Source organism: Sturnus vulgaris, chromosome 1, assembly GCF_052056855.1.
Source record: "Sturnus vulgaris isolate bStuVul1 chromosome 1, bStuVul1.hap1, whole genome shotgun sequence".
NCBI lineage: Eukaryota > Metazoa > Chordata > Aves > Passeriformes > Sturnidae > Sturnus > Sturnus vulgaris.
Window position 1 is genome coordinate 28,822,642 of NC_142243.1, and position 14,914 is coordinate 28,837,555.

The following is a 14,914-nucleotide window of genomic DNA, read 5'->3' on the forward strand; positions in this document are numbered from 1 at the left end:
TTTTCTATACACTCAGCATGGTTTTCATCCGCACCTCATTAGCACACAGATAATTCTGACCATTAGGAAACTTTAAAATAAGCAATTTTATTTGTAACCGAACCTCAAATTTAGTATCCCCTCTCTTCTCCTACACCCTTGACATACGAAGAGCTGAGTTACAAAGGTGAGGATTCAGATGCCATTATTCACTGCAAAACGTTAACATATAAAGATTTGTGTGCATCACTGAATTCACAGGCAACTTTACCGACCCACTTCTGGGCCTACACAGGTTAGAAGGAATGTTCTGCAGGCAGTGAGAGAGCAACTACAAAACCTGGAGACACTGACAGCTGTAGCAAGCAAGGGTTGATGACTACGTAAGCAGTATTTCCCAGTCATTTACAATGAGAACAGCTGAAAATTTCACCCTGTTCTGTAGCAGTCTTTTCAATGTCTTCTAAGGAAACTTCCCAAACTGCTTAAAACCTGGGTTACAGCTAAAGAAAACTGTAAGTCAGTTTATATAACTATCACGAGAGCACATTTCACCTTGTTTTCTCAATCCCAAATGAAACTGCAACAGATCAGGGGAGAATATTTCTATATTCTCCCATTCCCTTGCAATATGTGAATTCCGGGAAAAACACAGAGTCCATCATCCTAAATTCTGCTTGCCCTCTGGATTTTTGTTGATAATTTTAAAACACCGCACTCCTGTCGTCATAACAAATAAGTAAAATGGGGTGTCCCTTCTGGTAAATTTTCAGAGTAGCTATACAGCTAAGAAACAGTTACTTGTTTGGAAGATAAATGATACAAGGAATTATCATGTTTTACGTTCTTTAAACTATCTACAAACTCAGCTTTGTGATCTTAAACATACAGAAACAAAATCTAAGTACTGCAAGAAAGGGGTAGCCTAAGGTTAATTCAGCTCTGAAATGCGGAACAGATTCGGTGCTCAAGAAAACGCTGAGCATTCTGTGGCTTTAAGTGATATGCTTAAGAAGAGGAAATATATGTGTAAATAAGCAAGAGCATTAATAATTGTCTCAGGATGCTGGCACTGAAACTTAAAGCAGTCTCTCTCTCTCTTCACCTCTTAGTTATTTACTATTAGAATTTTTTACAAATGTCTATTGAAGTAGTTCCAAGTATGATGAAGGCATGGAAGAAATTCTTTCAAGCACAGTCATTTGTTTAAAAAAAGATTAATGAGAAATAAAGGAGATGATGTTTAATCAAATGAGGGGCAATTACGGATGACACATATAGAAACACAGCAAATTAAAATAATTCTTGCTGCTGTATATGAAAATGGCATTAAATATTTAGCACCAGAGTTCAAGATTAATAAAGGGGTGGGGTTAAATATTCCTGAAGAAAAACTAAACATACAGCAGCTATGCAGTTGCTGTCAAAAGATGCCTATTTTCAGTTTGAGAGATTCACAATTGTGTGAACAATCGTATTTTTTTCTTAGCGGAAGGGACGAGGAAATAGTTACCTGCCTTGATCTCCAGAAAGTCTTAGAAAGTGAGGATCGAAGTACATTGCAAGATAAACGTAACCATGGCTAAAGGCTCAAACTCTTGTCCACTAATCCTGTGGAAGACTTCAGTCGCTTCAGGGTAAGGTTTAGGACGTTCCCCACTGGTGTTTTTTTTGGTTTGTATGGCAGAATGAAATAAACAGAAAGTGATTCAGATACTTCCCTGACAGTGAAAGGGACCGATTTCCTTTTTTCCTTTAGCTTTAAATAGACCAAGAAATACAATAAATCCTTACACCAGCATGCATCCAGCTATTTTCTCAGTTGCAACAGGGACTGTTCATACACCTCACAAAATCAGATAATTCATTTTTTCATTGAAAATAAAGACGACAAAACAAAAGATTTTACCAGCAGTGTTTGAACTAAATACAGCTTTTAAACTTAAGAAGAATTTTTAGCAACTATACCAGCTACTTAAGACGAAATTCAGATAAATACGTTCTGAATTACTGTAACTGTAAACGTTGCTAATGTAATGGACAATGAAGGAAGTGATGGTATTCTTGAGGGTTATTTTTTAAATCCTTTGTTCCTTACACTCTACCAAGCTTACAACATTTTGACTGAAAGAGGTTATGAACTTATATAAGTTGTGAACTTCATACATATCTGGACAAGCCTTTCACTTTCTCTTCCGTGATAACAAATAATTTGCTACACCAGCTCTTGAGTTTTCAATCTGTTGAGCCCTCTCTCTTTCAAGTGCCTCCTGCCCATCTCACTATATTTTTGGTGACCCTGGTTCATGTGTGCCCTAACGGAAGTCCCATCAGTTGTGTTGCCTTCGCGGAGTGGCTTTTGTCAGAGCAGGACTTTGACAGACTTTGCTATTTTAGAAAGCAGAGATAATGTCAATTTTTTTTGCACATTCACTGATGTCAAATCATCGCTCTGGAATGACTGCGGGCTGAATGCTTTTATGCTCGCCTTTAAGTAAGAATTACTGTGATTTTAAGTCAGACTGCTCCTTCCTTTCCTCTGCCACCGCCACCAGCAAACTGAAGTGAAGCAGCTTTCTGAAACCCATTCACCCGTTTGCTTCACAGAGTCCAAATTTTGCCCCTTCACGCTGAGGATTTGATGCAGGCTCATTCAGATCCTACAAGGGTAGCAGCTCCTCTCCCGAATCCCCGCTTCCGAGGCAAAGCTTCCAAGCGTTGTGCAATAGCCTCGGAGCCGCAGTCAGCTCCACGGCGAAGGGGCGGAGGGGAAGGAGCGCGCTAGATTCTGAATTTTGGAGCAGAGGTGTCGTATCGGGCAGGGGGGAGGGGGCCGAGGGACCAGATGCTGAAAACCGCACCAAAACTACAAACCTTTCTCTCCTTGCCTGTAGGAAACTCTCCCCCACCACCACCTTGATTTCATACTCTATCACGTGCTGAATTTTTTCTTTTTACTTCTTCCCCCGTAGCCTTAATAAAGCTTGCGTTAGTGATGGAGATCCCGAGAGCGCGTCGGAGGGAAGGAGCAAGCCGGCAGCCCGGTGTCAGCCGGCGGCGAGCCGAGCCGAGCCGAGCCGAGCCGGGCCAAAGGTGCCGAGCTAACCGAGCCCAGCCGAGCGGCGGCAGGTCCGACCGCGCCGCTTCCCCCGCCACCCGCCGCCCCGGGATCCCGCCCCGCTGGGGAACGCGCGAGCCTTTACCTGAGCTGTCGCTTTTCCTTTTGCCGGACCTCTTCTCTGTTTCCACCGGGGACAAAGCCTGCCTGCCATAGTCCCCTGGTGCACATGCTGCCCCCGTGGGGGTGTTGGTGCCCAGGCTGGAAGAGTTCGAACACAGGACAGGGGGGCTGCTGCCCAGCTCCGGGGGTCCTCCTGAGTCAGGCTGAAGGCAGAGGCTGTGCCTGGCCGCGGCGGGAGGAGACGACATCTGAGGAATGTGCCAGTTCGTCTGCAAAGCCTGGTGCTGCTGTTGCTGGTGGTGGTGGTGGTGGTGATGGTGATGGTGATGGTGCCCCCTATGATGTTGGCTGGCAAACATGCCCTCCTCATTGGGGTATCCCGCTATTATGCAAGAGGAAGAAGAAGAAGACAGATCAGGGTAGGACATGTGGTCAGATCTTCCATGCAGGGCAAGAGAAGACTGGGAGAAAGGGTGCAAGCTCTGCGCAGTGGCATGGGGGCTGCGCAGGCAGCCAAAGAGTGTGTGATCCATGGCATGCAAGTCTCAGGTTCCAGGCAGGAGAGTTTAGGAAAGATCCAACTTCACCACCCTTTGTCAACTTTCACTGTAAACAGATCGGGGCTGGGATTTTTTTTCCAAAACGGCACCGACAGACTCTGCAGCAGGCAGCTGAGCTCAGATAATCCAGGTCTTTAGCCCTAGTGGCCAGTCTCCGCTGCATAAACACTCGGACCTAGATGAGCCGTTCTCAGAGCTGCTCAGATGTCAAGAAGTGGGAGAGGTTGAAGCCAATAGAAGGTGGTCCCAGAGAACTGCTCGAAGGGGGAAACAGCTTCGAGAGGTTATAAATACAGTAGTGTGTAATGTGAGCTGGGGGCTGGCTCAGCAGCACAGCACTGACCACATGCGAACTCCCTCCAAAACGCCAGCGCCGTCCCCGCGCCGAGCCGCTCCGTCAGCGGGCGGCAGCGCTGCGCGCCCGCGCCCCGGGCGCCCGCGGCCCGGCGGGGGGGCGGCTCCGCGGGGGCTCGGCCCGCCCGCCCCTGCCCCCGGCCGGGCCGCGCCTCCCGCCGCCCTGCCCCGGAGCCCCCCCCGCCCAGGGCGGGCAGGCCGCGGAGCCCCCCAGCCGCACGGCCCCCGCAGGGCCATCACCGCCCCGTCGGGGCTGACGGAGCGCTCGGGGTCCTGCGCCCCGCGGGGGCAGCGGGCGGGGGAGCGCAATGAAGAAGTGAGGCGACACGCGGGGGGTGACTCTGGGGCGGGAGGGGTGGGGGCCACCGCAGCCCCTTTTCCCCGGGGGCTGAAGCGCTCTCGCCAGCGCCTCACCTGCGCGCCCAGGTGCGAGGGCACAGGGGGCGGCGGGCGGGGCCGCTGGGGCCGAGGCCGGGGCCGCGCTCCCCGCTCCGAGGGTCCCGGTGCGGGTCATCCCCCTCTTCCCCCGGACCGCCCGGCACTCGCCATGAGCCCCGGCCCTGCCCCGGCTGCCCTCAGGAACCTCCCCTGTGCCCCAGCATCGGCGGCTGGTTCTGCAAGGAACCTATCGGCGCCCACCGTGCCGGCAACTCTGGCTGCAGACAGAGAAGTTTCCCCTCTTGCCCTCTGCCCCTTCAAAACAAGAAGTCGCATAATGTTTATTTCCTGTATCTTCATTTGCTTCGTTGCAAATGTCTTTAGTAGACTGGGGGGACAACCTGGACAGTCTGGGCCTGCCTTTTTTTGTTTTTTTTTTCTTTTAAAATTCTTTTTTAACATGCGTGTAGTGGAATTGCAGTAGCCACGAAAGCGGCTCTTGAACTGATTTAAATCAGGATAACGCATTTAGTGACCAATGACCAAAGAGGTGCCCACTGCGCAAAGGTTTTATTCTTCAGCTCTTCCTGCTCGGTGTACCTTGCTCCTCCTTCCCCCAAATCAAAATTAATAAAAAAAAATAGAAAAGGAAAACTATTTCTCTCAAGTCTAAATTCTTGGGTCCATGTGCTAAAGATAAAATGAATTTCAATTGCTAGTGGAAAAAATCAGCAATTGTATGACTTTTGCAAGAGCTAGTTTCTTAAACGGAAATTGAGTCCTATTTTGTGGGAAATTAGTTTTGCAGACTTTCTTTAAAAAAAAAAATCTAAAACTTTTGTTCAGCAGCTGCTCCGCTTTTCACTGCAGTTTCAGACTGAGCTGGAACCTGCAGCAGTCTTTCGACGGTAAGATTTCCCCCCTTTTCTGACATCTAACTCTTTTTAATAACTGTCTTTAGATCTAACTCTGACAACGCGGTCTTTACAAAGAGAGCAGCGTCCAAAGCAGAAGTTGCTGCCTCTGTGCACCGTTCAAAACTTGATATTTCTTCAGAATAAAGGAAATATACAGTTACAACACTGATGAAATATTTTGTGCTTTTCATTGTGTTTATCGTTTCAATATGTGTTCTAATATTAGAAGAGAGGAATACAAAGAAATCTCGATGGCTGAACCCCTCTTGAGTTTGGGAACACGCCGGGCTGCCAGCACAGGGGTGCTGCTGTCCCTCGCAAACAGGCGAGACAGCGGCAGGCGCGGAGCATCGCGCCCGCAGCGGCCCCGGCGGCGGCGGCGGCGGCCCCAGGTGGGAGCGGGGGAGCGGCGGGGCGGCCCCCGCAGACGGCACGGCACGGCACGGCACGGCACGGCACGGCACGGCACGGCACGGCACGGCACGGCACGGCACCGCTCCCTCCGCCGCTCTCCAACCTGCTGCCGTCCGCCCGCCCGCCCCGGCCGCGGGGGCCAGCAGCCGTCGGGGGGGCCGGAGGCGCAGGAATGCCAGCACCCTTCCTTCCAGGGCCGCCGCCGCTGGAGCCCTCACACAGCCACAGAGCTGTGAAGGGGTCAGGGAAGTCTCGCAGCCAAGGCAGTGCAAAAACGCCTTTTCTTAATTCTAGAGGATGGCCATGTAGGATTTCTCGCACATGACCCCCCCCCAAAAAAAAAAAAAATTTAAATAAGTGAAGTACAGTGAAGAAAGTGAGAGGGTGCAAGGGAGAGGGAGAAAGATAAGGTTTCCAAGATATATAAGAGACTAGTCAAATAGGACGTTTTAGGGAGAGGTAGGAGATGTTCCTAAAGGTGAAGAAGAAGAAAAAGAATAATGCAATAGCAAAGCTATAATAGCACAGCTCCGTATTTGTCAATAGCTTCATACCCAAATCTGACTATTCAGGAATGTGCTTCCCTGGGCTTCTGAGCTCCCAAATAAGTTCACAAGTCCTACATCAAATGTTCTTATTACTTCTTTAAAAAGCAGTTTTAAGCGTGCATGAACTGGAAATGAAATCTTCTGCAGAGCTTTATGCTTTCATTTTAAACTATATAAGGAGAATGCAAACACAGGCAACTAATGTTGAGGCAAATAAACAGCTTCAAACACTTTCTGAAATTATTCAGAAAGTTTCTGTACAGTTACCAAATACCTATGGCTATATGACAGCATCCTTTGTAAAAAAAAATTATAACATTTTCGTTATAGCTTCACTTCAAAACTTCTCAGTAATAACAGAATAATTACTGGAAAAATTGTAAGCAGTTGCTACTCTCAATATTAATGATTCAATTCTTGTTCCCATTCTACCTTTTCAGAATGTGTGTTTAACCTACATGTGGTACAAAAGCATAACTTAAATCAATGCCAGCAAGTTTGCCCAAAGCTTATAAACATCAAGTGAAAAAAAATAGAATGTTTTAAATATGTGAAAACAGTAAACTGTTTAACTCATAAAAACATCTGGAGCCAACACAGTTTGGAACATCCTTTATATTTTCATGTATGGGCTACTATTTGCATTCACTTTGTGTTTCTTGGTTTTGCTGGTGGGTCGTTTTTGGTTTTTAAACTTACCATTTATGGGGAAGGAGATCACGTAAAATTGACCTGAACAAGCCAGTGTACCGTTCCTCCTCTTCAGGACTTTTGTAGTCTTTCTGATTTTTTACGTTGGAGACTGAAAGAACCACCTTCCTGAATATTTATCAGAATGTAAGTAGGATTCTTGTCAGTTCTTTCTGGTGTGTGGTTTGCATATTTGCAATATGCATATTACAGTAAAATCAGATAGATAAGTCCTACTTGGGGACCACCATTTGAATGATATAAATTGTCATAACTGTGCTGAAGTCGGCAAAAGGATGGCAATTTACACCATTTAAGAATATTTTCCTTACTGTCAAAGGGAAAGCTTATAAATATGAATTCAGTTTCTTTTAGCCAAAGCTTTTATTGTACTCAAGAGCCTACCAAAACAAGAGGACAAAGTTTTATTCTACTGTAATTATGATCAGTTCGTATTTTTCCATGGCAATTTGGTCAATGCAGGCATCATTTAACCTTTGAGTCAATCCAGATTCACAACAGATGTATATTTATTTTCAGCCTTTTCTTTTTTCCCTAATTTTTGCCAGTTTAACTCCCACTGAAGCAATATAATTCGTTTCTCTTGGTACCTGTGCTGCAATATAAACCCACAGATACAAGCAGTAATAAAGCCTGGGGATTATGCATCATTTCAGAGATGCTTGAATGCCTTAACTGAAAATCCTAGCACAGAAAATCAATAATTGTTCACTGATTAGTCAAAAATCCTGAATCCCTGACTAGTTAAAATTGACAATGATCACATTTACCATTCTATACCTATGGTATACCAGTATCTTTACAATACTTTGTCATAAAAACTTTTTTTTTTTCTGAGAAATTGCACTACCACAATGTGTACCACATAATTTTAACATCACATTTCTGTGGTGTACTTCCATTTCACTCTCTATAGCATTTACATGTGCCATGGTTTAACACTTATCAGACAATTTTTGCTTCAAAGACAACAACAGATTTGTAAAAACTTTTAAGCCTGAATTCGTATTTTCAGCTACTTTTGCCACATACGTATGGCTTCTGTTCTTATTTTCATGATCTCCAAGCATTACAAATTTTAAAGTTATGCCAGCAATTTAGTATATTACAGAAAAGTTGTGCTGAGCCATGAGGCCCTCACTGAAAATGATTTACAAGTTTGCATTACATCATTAAAAGTTATTTGAATTGCCAGCCACTGTAACCAGTAAAATATCTTATGCTTACTATTTGATTTAAATATACTGATGAAATATTAAAATTCTGAATGCACTTGAGGCTTCACACCTGAACTATGATGTTTCAGGAATGCTTTTAGAATTTGGGAAATTATGTATTTCACATGCTATGGGAAACTTGCATTTAACATTAGATACTCAAAAGTCCCAGAACTTCAAAACTTTGGGGTGTGTTTGTCTTAAATAAATAATTTATTTTCAAATTGAACCCTCTTGCACAATGCTATTTGTGCATTGTTTGTGCTATGTTGCATTGCAATTTAACATTTTTTTATTCTTTCTAGTATTATCTCCACTTAAGAATACTTGAACTAGAAAACAGCTATGACTAGCTTTTTAGGGCACTTTAATAATATATATATATATTTCATTTGTATTTAGAAATGTACTCAAAATAGATATGCAGGCAAACCAAAAATGCCTGAAAAATATGTTTTCCATTTTGTTGTCTCCAGATCTTGACAATTACACGCTACACTCAGTCCATTTTCCTCATAAAATTACTAATCACAGAGTAAAACATTGGCTTGTATTTTACACTTTAATAATTTTATTGTTTGAAACAATTCACATTGTAGATTTTGATCTGTATATGTATTTAAAAGACGTTTCACTGTAGTCCCCATTGAAAATACAGACGCTGTTGTGCATGGAAGAAAGGTGAAGGGCATTCTTATCATTCTGTATTTTTAACAATGCTTGCTTCTAACTGTGCTGCAAAATTAATATTGTGCTGATTATACTTCAAGTCTGAGTCACACAGAATAAAAAAATACAGATGATTGAAAACTTTGTGAACCAAAAGATTTACACTATGACTTATGTCCATTTACCAGGCACATACACAGTATGCTTACAGTAAAAAGACTGAAATAGAGACAAAAACATACCTCTATGTGAAATATTTATTGTCTCCTGGCTGATATTTCCAAACCCTTGCAGGACCAGCAGCAGGGGGCATATTTCATAATTCTGCCTCCATCACTGGGAGAGTGATAAGTCACTAATTTTTGCCATCTCTTTTACACGTTAATGCGTATAATACTACTACAGTGTGTGTTTGTAGTAGTTCCTAATTTTCTTTGCTCTGGAGGGAGAAAAAGACACATAGGCAGGTACCTATGCAGCAAGAATAAATAATTACAAAATCTCTAGGTTTTAATAGCTGCTGGGATTATGTTATTTACTTTGCAGGTGTGTTTGCTATGATTTATAGTGTGATGAGCTCTAGGCTTGGAGCAGAAACCCCTAACTAGCTAGTATTTGAAACAGAAAGATATTCACTGCCCTGCAGAGCTCAGGGTCTATTCATTTTGCCAGTTTCACATGGGAGTAATCCTGTGTTTTTACAGAGTCCTATTTGTCTTCATGGTGATTTGCTCGACTAGAAATATTTTCAAGATTGCAACATTAATTAATAATAGGTGTAGGAAAAAAAGACCTAAAAATTGCTAATGCATAGCAGCATCATGCACCCCAAAATCTAGTATCAGATATTGCTAACAACAGATACTTGATAGGAGAAATTAAATACAAAATAACATTTGTTTGGAATTATTATTTAAGACTAAACTGAGGGTGTTTTTAGATGCAGACATTCTGTCTTGTAAAAGAATGAGAAAAATTAAAAAAAAAAAAAAAAAAAAAAAAAGCAAGCTAGACTTCCCTAAAAATATATATGCCAAGAACTGCTTAACTTACAGATAAAGTCTCAAAGAGTCAGGAAACTACTGTAAGGCATCAGTGACACTGAAAAAAAATCAGTAAGTTCTTAAATGTCAAGAAGAAGCATCCAAGTGACATACCTTGAGAATGACACCTTCCAAAGACATGTTTGCATAAACTAAGTTTCTATTTGATTTCCCCAAAACAAAATGCAGCTCTACTGATGAGCTGTGAATATATGATACTACTTGTTGAAATAAACCTTTCCTAGATATTTGTACTTGTCATGCTATATTAAGCATCCCGCTCGCATGTCCTTTGACTCAATGTGATAGATCTCAGGTTGAGCTCAAGAAAGTATTCCAGTAAGGGACTATCTGAGGAACTTTCACATCAACTGAGTATTGGACTCTGGTGCACTGAATCACTTTAGGTAGCCACCTTCCTCTCTTCTTTGGTGCATTTTCATATATTTCATTTAAATTAGATGCCCATAACAAAAGTGTGAGGTCCATTTATTCATATCTTTTCTTTTCAAATGAAAAACGTCTTGCACGGTGGGCTTAGTGAAGGTCAGCTGTAAAAAGAGGTGTATGATTTGGCATACTTTTCAGCGTGTACAGCACGTGGGGACAGTCTGGATTTGTGTAATTCCCTCATAGGTAATTTGTCCATTTTAAGCATTTGTTTAAGCATTTGTACATTTGAGCTGTAGAATGTATCACTTAGGGATTTAGATTTTATTTAATAATCCAAGTATATTTCAATACAAGATGGTAAACTAAAAATATTTTCCATTTAACTGTTTCAAAAAAGCCATGTGCAAAAGAACACAACAAAACGACATTAACTCATAACATATGCAACTCTTACTTGTGCAAGAGCGGTATATGCCCCTAAATCCAGACTGCAGCATCTGGAGGCATAGCATGTCTCTAATGGAAGAGAAAGGCACGAGACATGTCAGCTTCTTGGCTGTGTTACGCTGAAAGTCGTGCCTTTCCCTTCTCAATACCCAATGCAACTCCGATTAAAACTAATAAAACAGACACTGTCCAGGTAAACTGCCTTTGAAGCATATTGCTTTTTTTTGTCTCACTAATTGTAGGCAATAGGTTTAAACTGAGATAGAGCTTTTTTATATAAAAGAAAAAACCTCTTACATAAACCTCTTTTGCTTGAAACAATGAAGTTTGAATCAAAACTAATATCCCACAGTAGGAATCATGTTCTTAGTGCATCCAAATCTGCACATTCCCATTTGTAGAAACAAGTTTTGCTGTTTTTAAGATGACTTGAAGTGACTCTTTATTATTAATGCGTTTTACTCCAGTAGTATTAATGTGTTCTTCATATACTTTTGCTATTGTGATCAGCTTGGTAGACTCTGAAAACATTTTAAAGAAACAATTCACCCTTTAACTCTTTTACAACAAGAACTGTCTTCATACTTGACTTTGAGGAAGTGCTGAGTCCTTTCTTTTCCCCAACGACCTCACAGGATCTACTTAATTGTTATACTGCAATAGCAATTTTTAAAAGTGCAGGGAAACTTAGATACTCTTCCTTGTGATTACCAAAAAATTATTTAAACAACCAACACTACTGAAAATTGTACTTTGAAACAAACCTGGTGGAGAAAATATTTTACTAACACATTTTCTATTTTTTATTGCACTAAAACTGTTAAACGATCTTCTACCGAGGTTGAGATGTCTAATTTTAAATGTTCTTTCCTTCTTATTTTTATCAGCTGATCTCCTCTGTTATATTCATAGCAAGCAAGGGGGAAGGTATGTCTGTTTATTGCAGTTACTCTTGTTTGCAGAAAATACAAGTACAAACTGCAAAATTGTGTTGTTACAAAGGTACTAAACTTGAAAATCCCATCATGAACGGCATGCTGGATGTATAAATACACATATGTGTATGCTGAAAGAGGGAGTTCAGCTGTGCAAAAGATCAAGCTTACCTCCAGGCTCAAACACTTACTGTACAATTTAAAAAAATTAGGTTAGTGCCCGCTGTCTTTTAATAGCAGGGAGAGTGCTTAGATGCATTATATTAAAATAGAAGCCTCACATTACATCATATGAAGGAGTAGAAAAAACTTTTGCACAGATTACCCGAGAAAATTGTGACTTTGCTCCTTAGCAGAGAAAAATGGTTTGGAATGTATCTAATATAACACACCTTATAAAGCCGTACAGTAGTCCCTGGTACAACAGTGAGATACATGGAAGACAGAGTCACATCCCAGAGCAAAATTTCGAGGTTCCTGTGATCCAAAACTGCCTGCTTAATTTCTAAGTTGTGAAGCCTTGTATCCATTTTGGCAAGTTGGTAGGTAAACTTCCCTTATACATGTACACTAATTTCATTATGTATGACCCCCTGCAGCTGTGGTAATGAAGCTTTTTTAAAAACATACCTTGACTTGATGATGAGAATATTTGGATCTAAAAATAAGTCATATATTTAACTTGTAATATGGAAGGCATGGTGTGTATCCAGAGGTCCTGGCAATAAATTTATACCGTACAATTTGTAGTCAATCAGACTTTCCCAAATGAAGTTCCATAAATATGAACATACATTGCTCATTTGTTTTCTTTTCTGCATTTCTTTTTTTTCAAGTTTCCTTTATTGGTATCATAATAGTATGACCCAAATATAAGGAAAAAAACCATATAGCATTAAACACAGGAATATGCTTTCACAGTCGTTTATTGTGCATAGCTAGTAAACATTTCCTGGCAAACAATTTAGAGAGTCCATAAATTCCACCCTAACGCTACTTCCGTAGCTAGATGCAGTGCACCATACACGAGGGTATTAGCTCAGTCTCTCTCATCCGGAATGGGTGGATTGGAATTGAAAAATCCCCACCTCCCCATTATAGCACCATATGTCTCGAAAGTCTATCCTCTCTCAGGGCAAACGGCTCCTCTCAGATCCGCCTGATGGATCACGACTGAAACATTGCTGTCCCTTGCTATTTAATCTAACAGCATTTCTGAAGTAGCTATCGGGACAGCACAACGAGCCAAGCATCCCTTTGGCATTAGTGGCAGTTACCCACGCAGAGGATATCAAGGATATGGAATAGCAGAGGGAAAATCTACCACACCATGCCAATTTGTATGGAAAATTTGATCCTCAAGCTAGAGGCAGGGAAAAGAAGAAAGCCTCTCATTTCAGCAAATTGAGCAGTGCTTATGACTCCCGGGTTCCTTATGTAACTAGTTAACCACTGTTAGCAGACCAGCTTTGCAGCATCTTCAGAGGAACTGGGTCTATAAGAATTTCAAATAATCTTCTCTAGATGTCTTATTGAGGTGTTTATAGATTGAGGGATTACTAGGGGAACAGTTTATCCATGAAGATTTTTGGTGGATTAGATTTCTGCTCAATATTTTTCAGATCTCCTTCTGTGTGCACATTGATTTATAACAGAGAAAAAATACCTTTAAATAATACTCAAATGTTTGAAAGGATTTGTGTGAGGTGATCATGTTAAGACGAAGTTAATATCGTTATTTGAGAAGACTAAACAGACATATTTCCACCAGTTTATGTACTTTTTACAGGTATACATTAACATCATTCATACTACAGGTATTATTTCCAGATTATTTTGGATTGAAAACAAAGATTTAGCAAAAATCTGGACTCCTTCCAAGTTTCCAAAATCATCTCAAAAGCTCAAAGTAATTCAGTCACTCTGTCGAAGTCCTGCTTTGTGATTTTTCATTTTACAGGATATAGTGTTAAAATCTCTCCCTTGTACACCTTGAATCAGAATCTGAGGAAGGATAATATGATAACAAAGAGCAGAAAGGTTTAATTTCATTGGGCATGCAAGTCTTTTTGGTATTCAGCTCCGTGGTTTTAAAATCCTCTTTCATTGATTCTAATTGAATGGAACCACTATTACACAAATGGTCCTCTTCTTGGTTAACAGCTTCATTATATATCTTTGATAATCCATGTGAACCCCTTTGGGGTATTGTTATGTGAACAAAGAAAAATTTTGGAATAAAAAGTATGATGGGTTTTTGCAGTTTTTGAAATGAATTAAAATTACCAGGACTTCAAGGCTCTAGAATTTTAGACGTTTTCATGTGTTCTTTGCCCAGTGCTCAACAGTAGACATTGCACAATCATCCCTCATTGTCTGGCTACTCATCTTTACAACCTCCTTGTACTTCCTCCTTTTAGCTCTAAGGCACCAAGATCAGCCACGAGTCCTTCAGGGGTACTCTGAAGAGAAGTGGTTTGTGGTCTGCAATTTGCTCAACTTATTGTCTGATGATAAAGCCCCTAATTCTTTTCCTGGACCAGGACCTCCGCCAGCTTCCTTTCATTGTGCATATGGGCAAACAGAGCTAGAAGAAAGATAACGCTGAGCTTGTTCAGCAGAACTCCAGCATTCATTTTCTCTTTTATGTTTTCAGTGAATCTGATTGCTGGCAAAAGCTGCCAGAAAAAGACAAGTCTGATCAGAAAGAGCATGAGCAGAGAAAGTCCAGTTTCCCAGATACGTAGCCTCAAGGACTATTCTGTAGTGGTGGTAGAGGGTGTATTAGCCCCCAGACCCAGTCAGCCTTGGCCTCCCCCAAATCAGCATGATCATACCCTAATAGCCCTTTTGGTGTGAATTCTTGCCTGATTGGTACAATATGCTATTTTCTCATATTTAGCATTACACTCATGCGTGGTTGTATGGATTTTTCTTTACTCTCCTCGTGGTAAAGAATACCAATAACAAATTAAATTCATGTGTTTTATGTACATTAAAAAGTAGGAAATAAATCTGTGTAGAAAATGTAGCTAGTTCCTGTGTTTGCAGAGCCTCTCTGGATTTGTTGCATTGAAGCCAAATCTATTGTTAATCCATTTAATACTGATTTTATTCTCCAAATATGTTTGGTGTTTCCTTTCGAACTGACATATTGAGACTGAAAAA

General features: G+C 41.4%; 1 protein-coding gene across 1 annotated transcript in view; it reads right to left on the bottom strand.

Annotated features, from left to right (window-relative positions):
- The window catches only part of MEOX2 (mesenchyme homeobox 2), a 52,984-nt gene extending 49,177 nt beyond the window's left edge, over positions 1–3,807 (bottom strand). The window contains exon 1 of the mRNA XM_014894412.2: positions 3,183–3,807. Coding sequence (XP_014749898.1) covers positions 3,183–3,693 — 511 coding nt within the window. The 5' untranslated portion in view covers positions 3,694–3,807. The remainder of the gene's footprint in view (positions 1–3,182) is intronic.
- Positions 3,808–14,914: the final 11,107 nt, after the last annotated feature.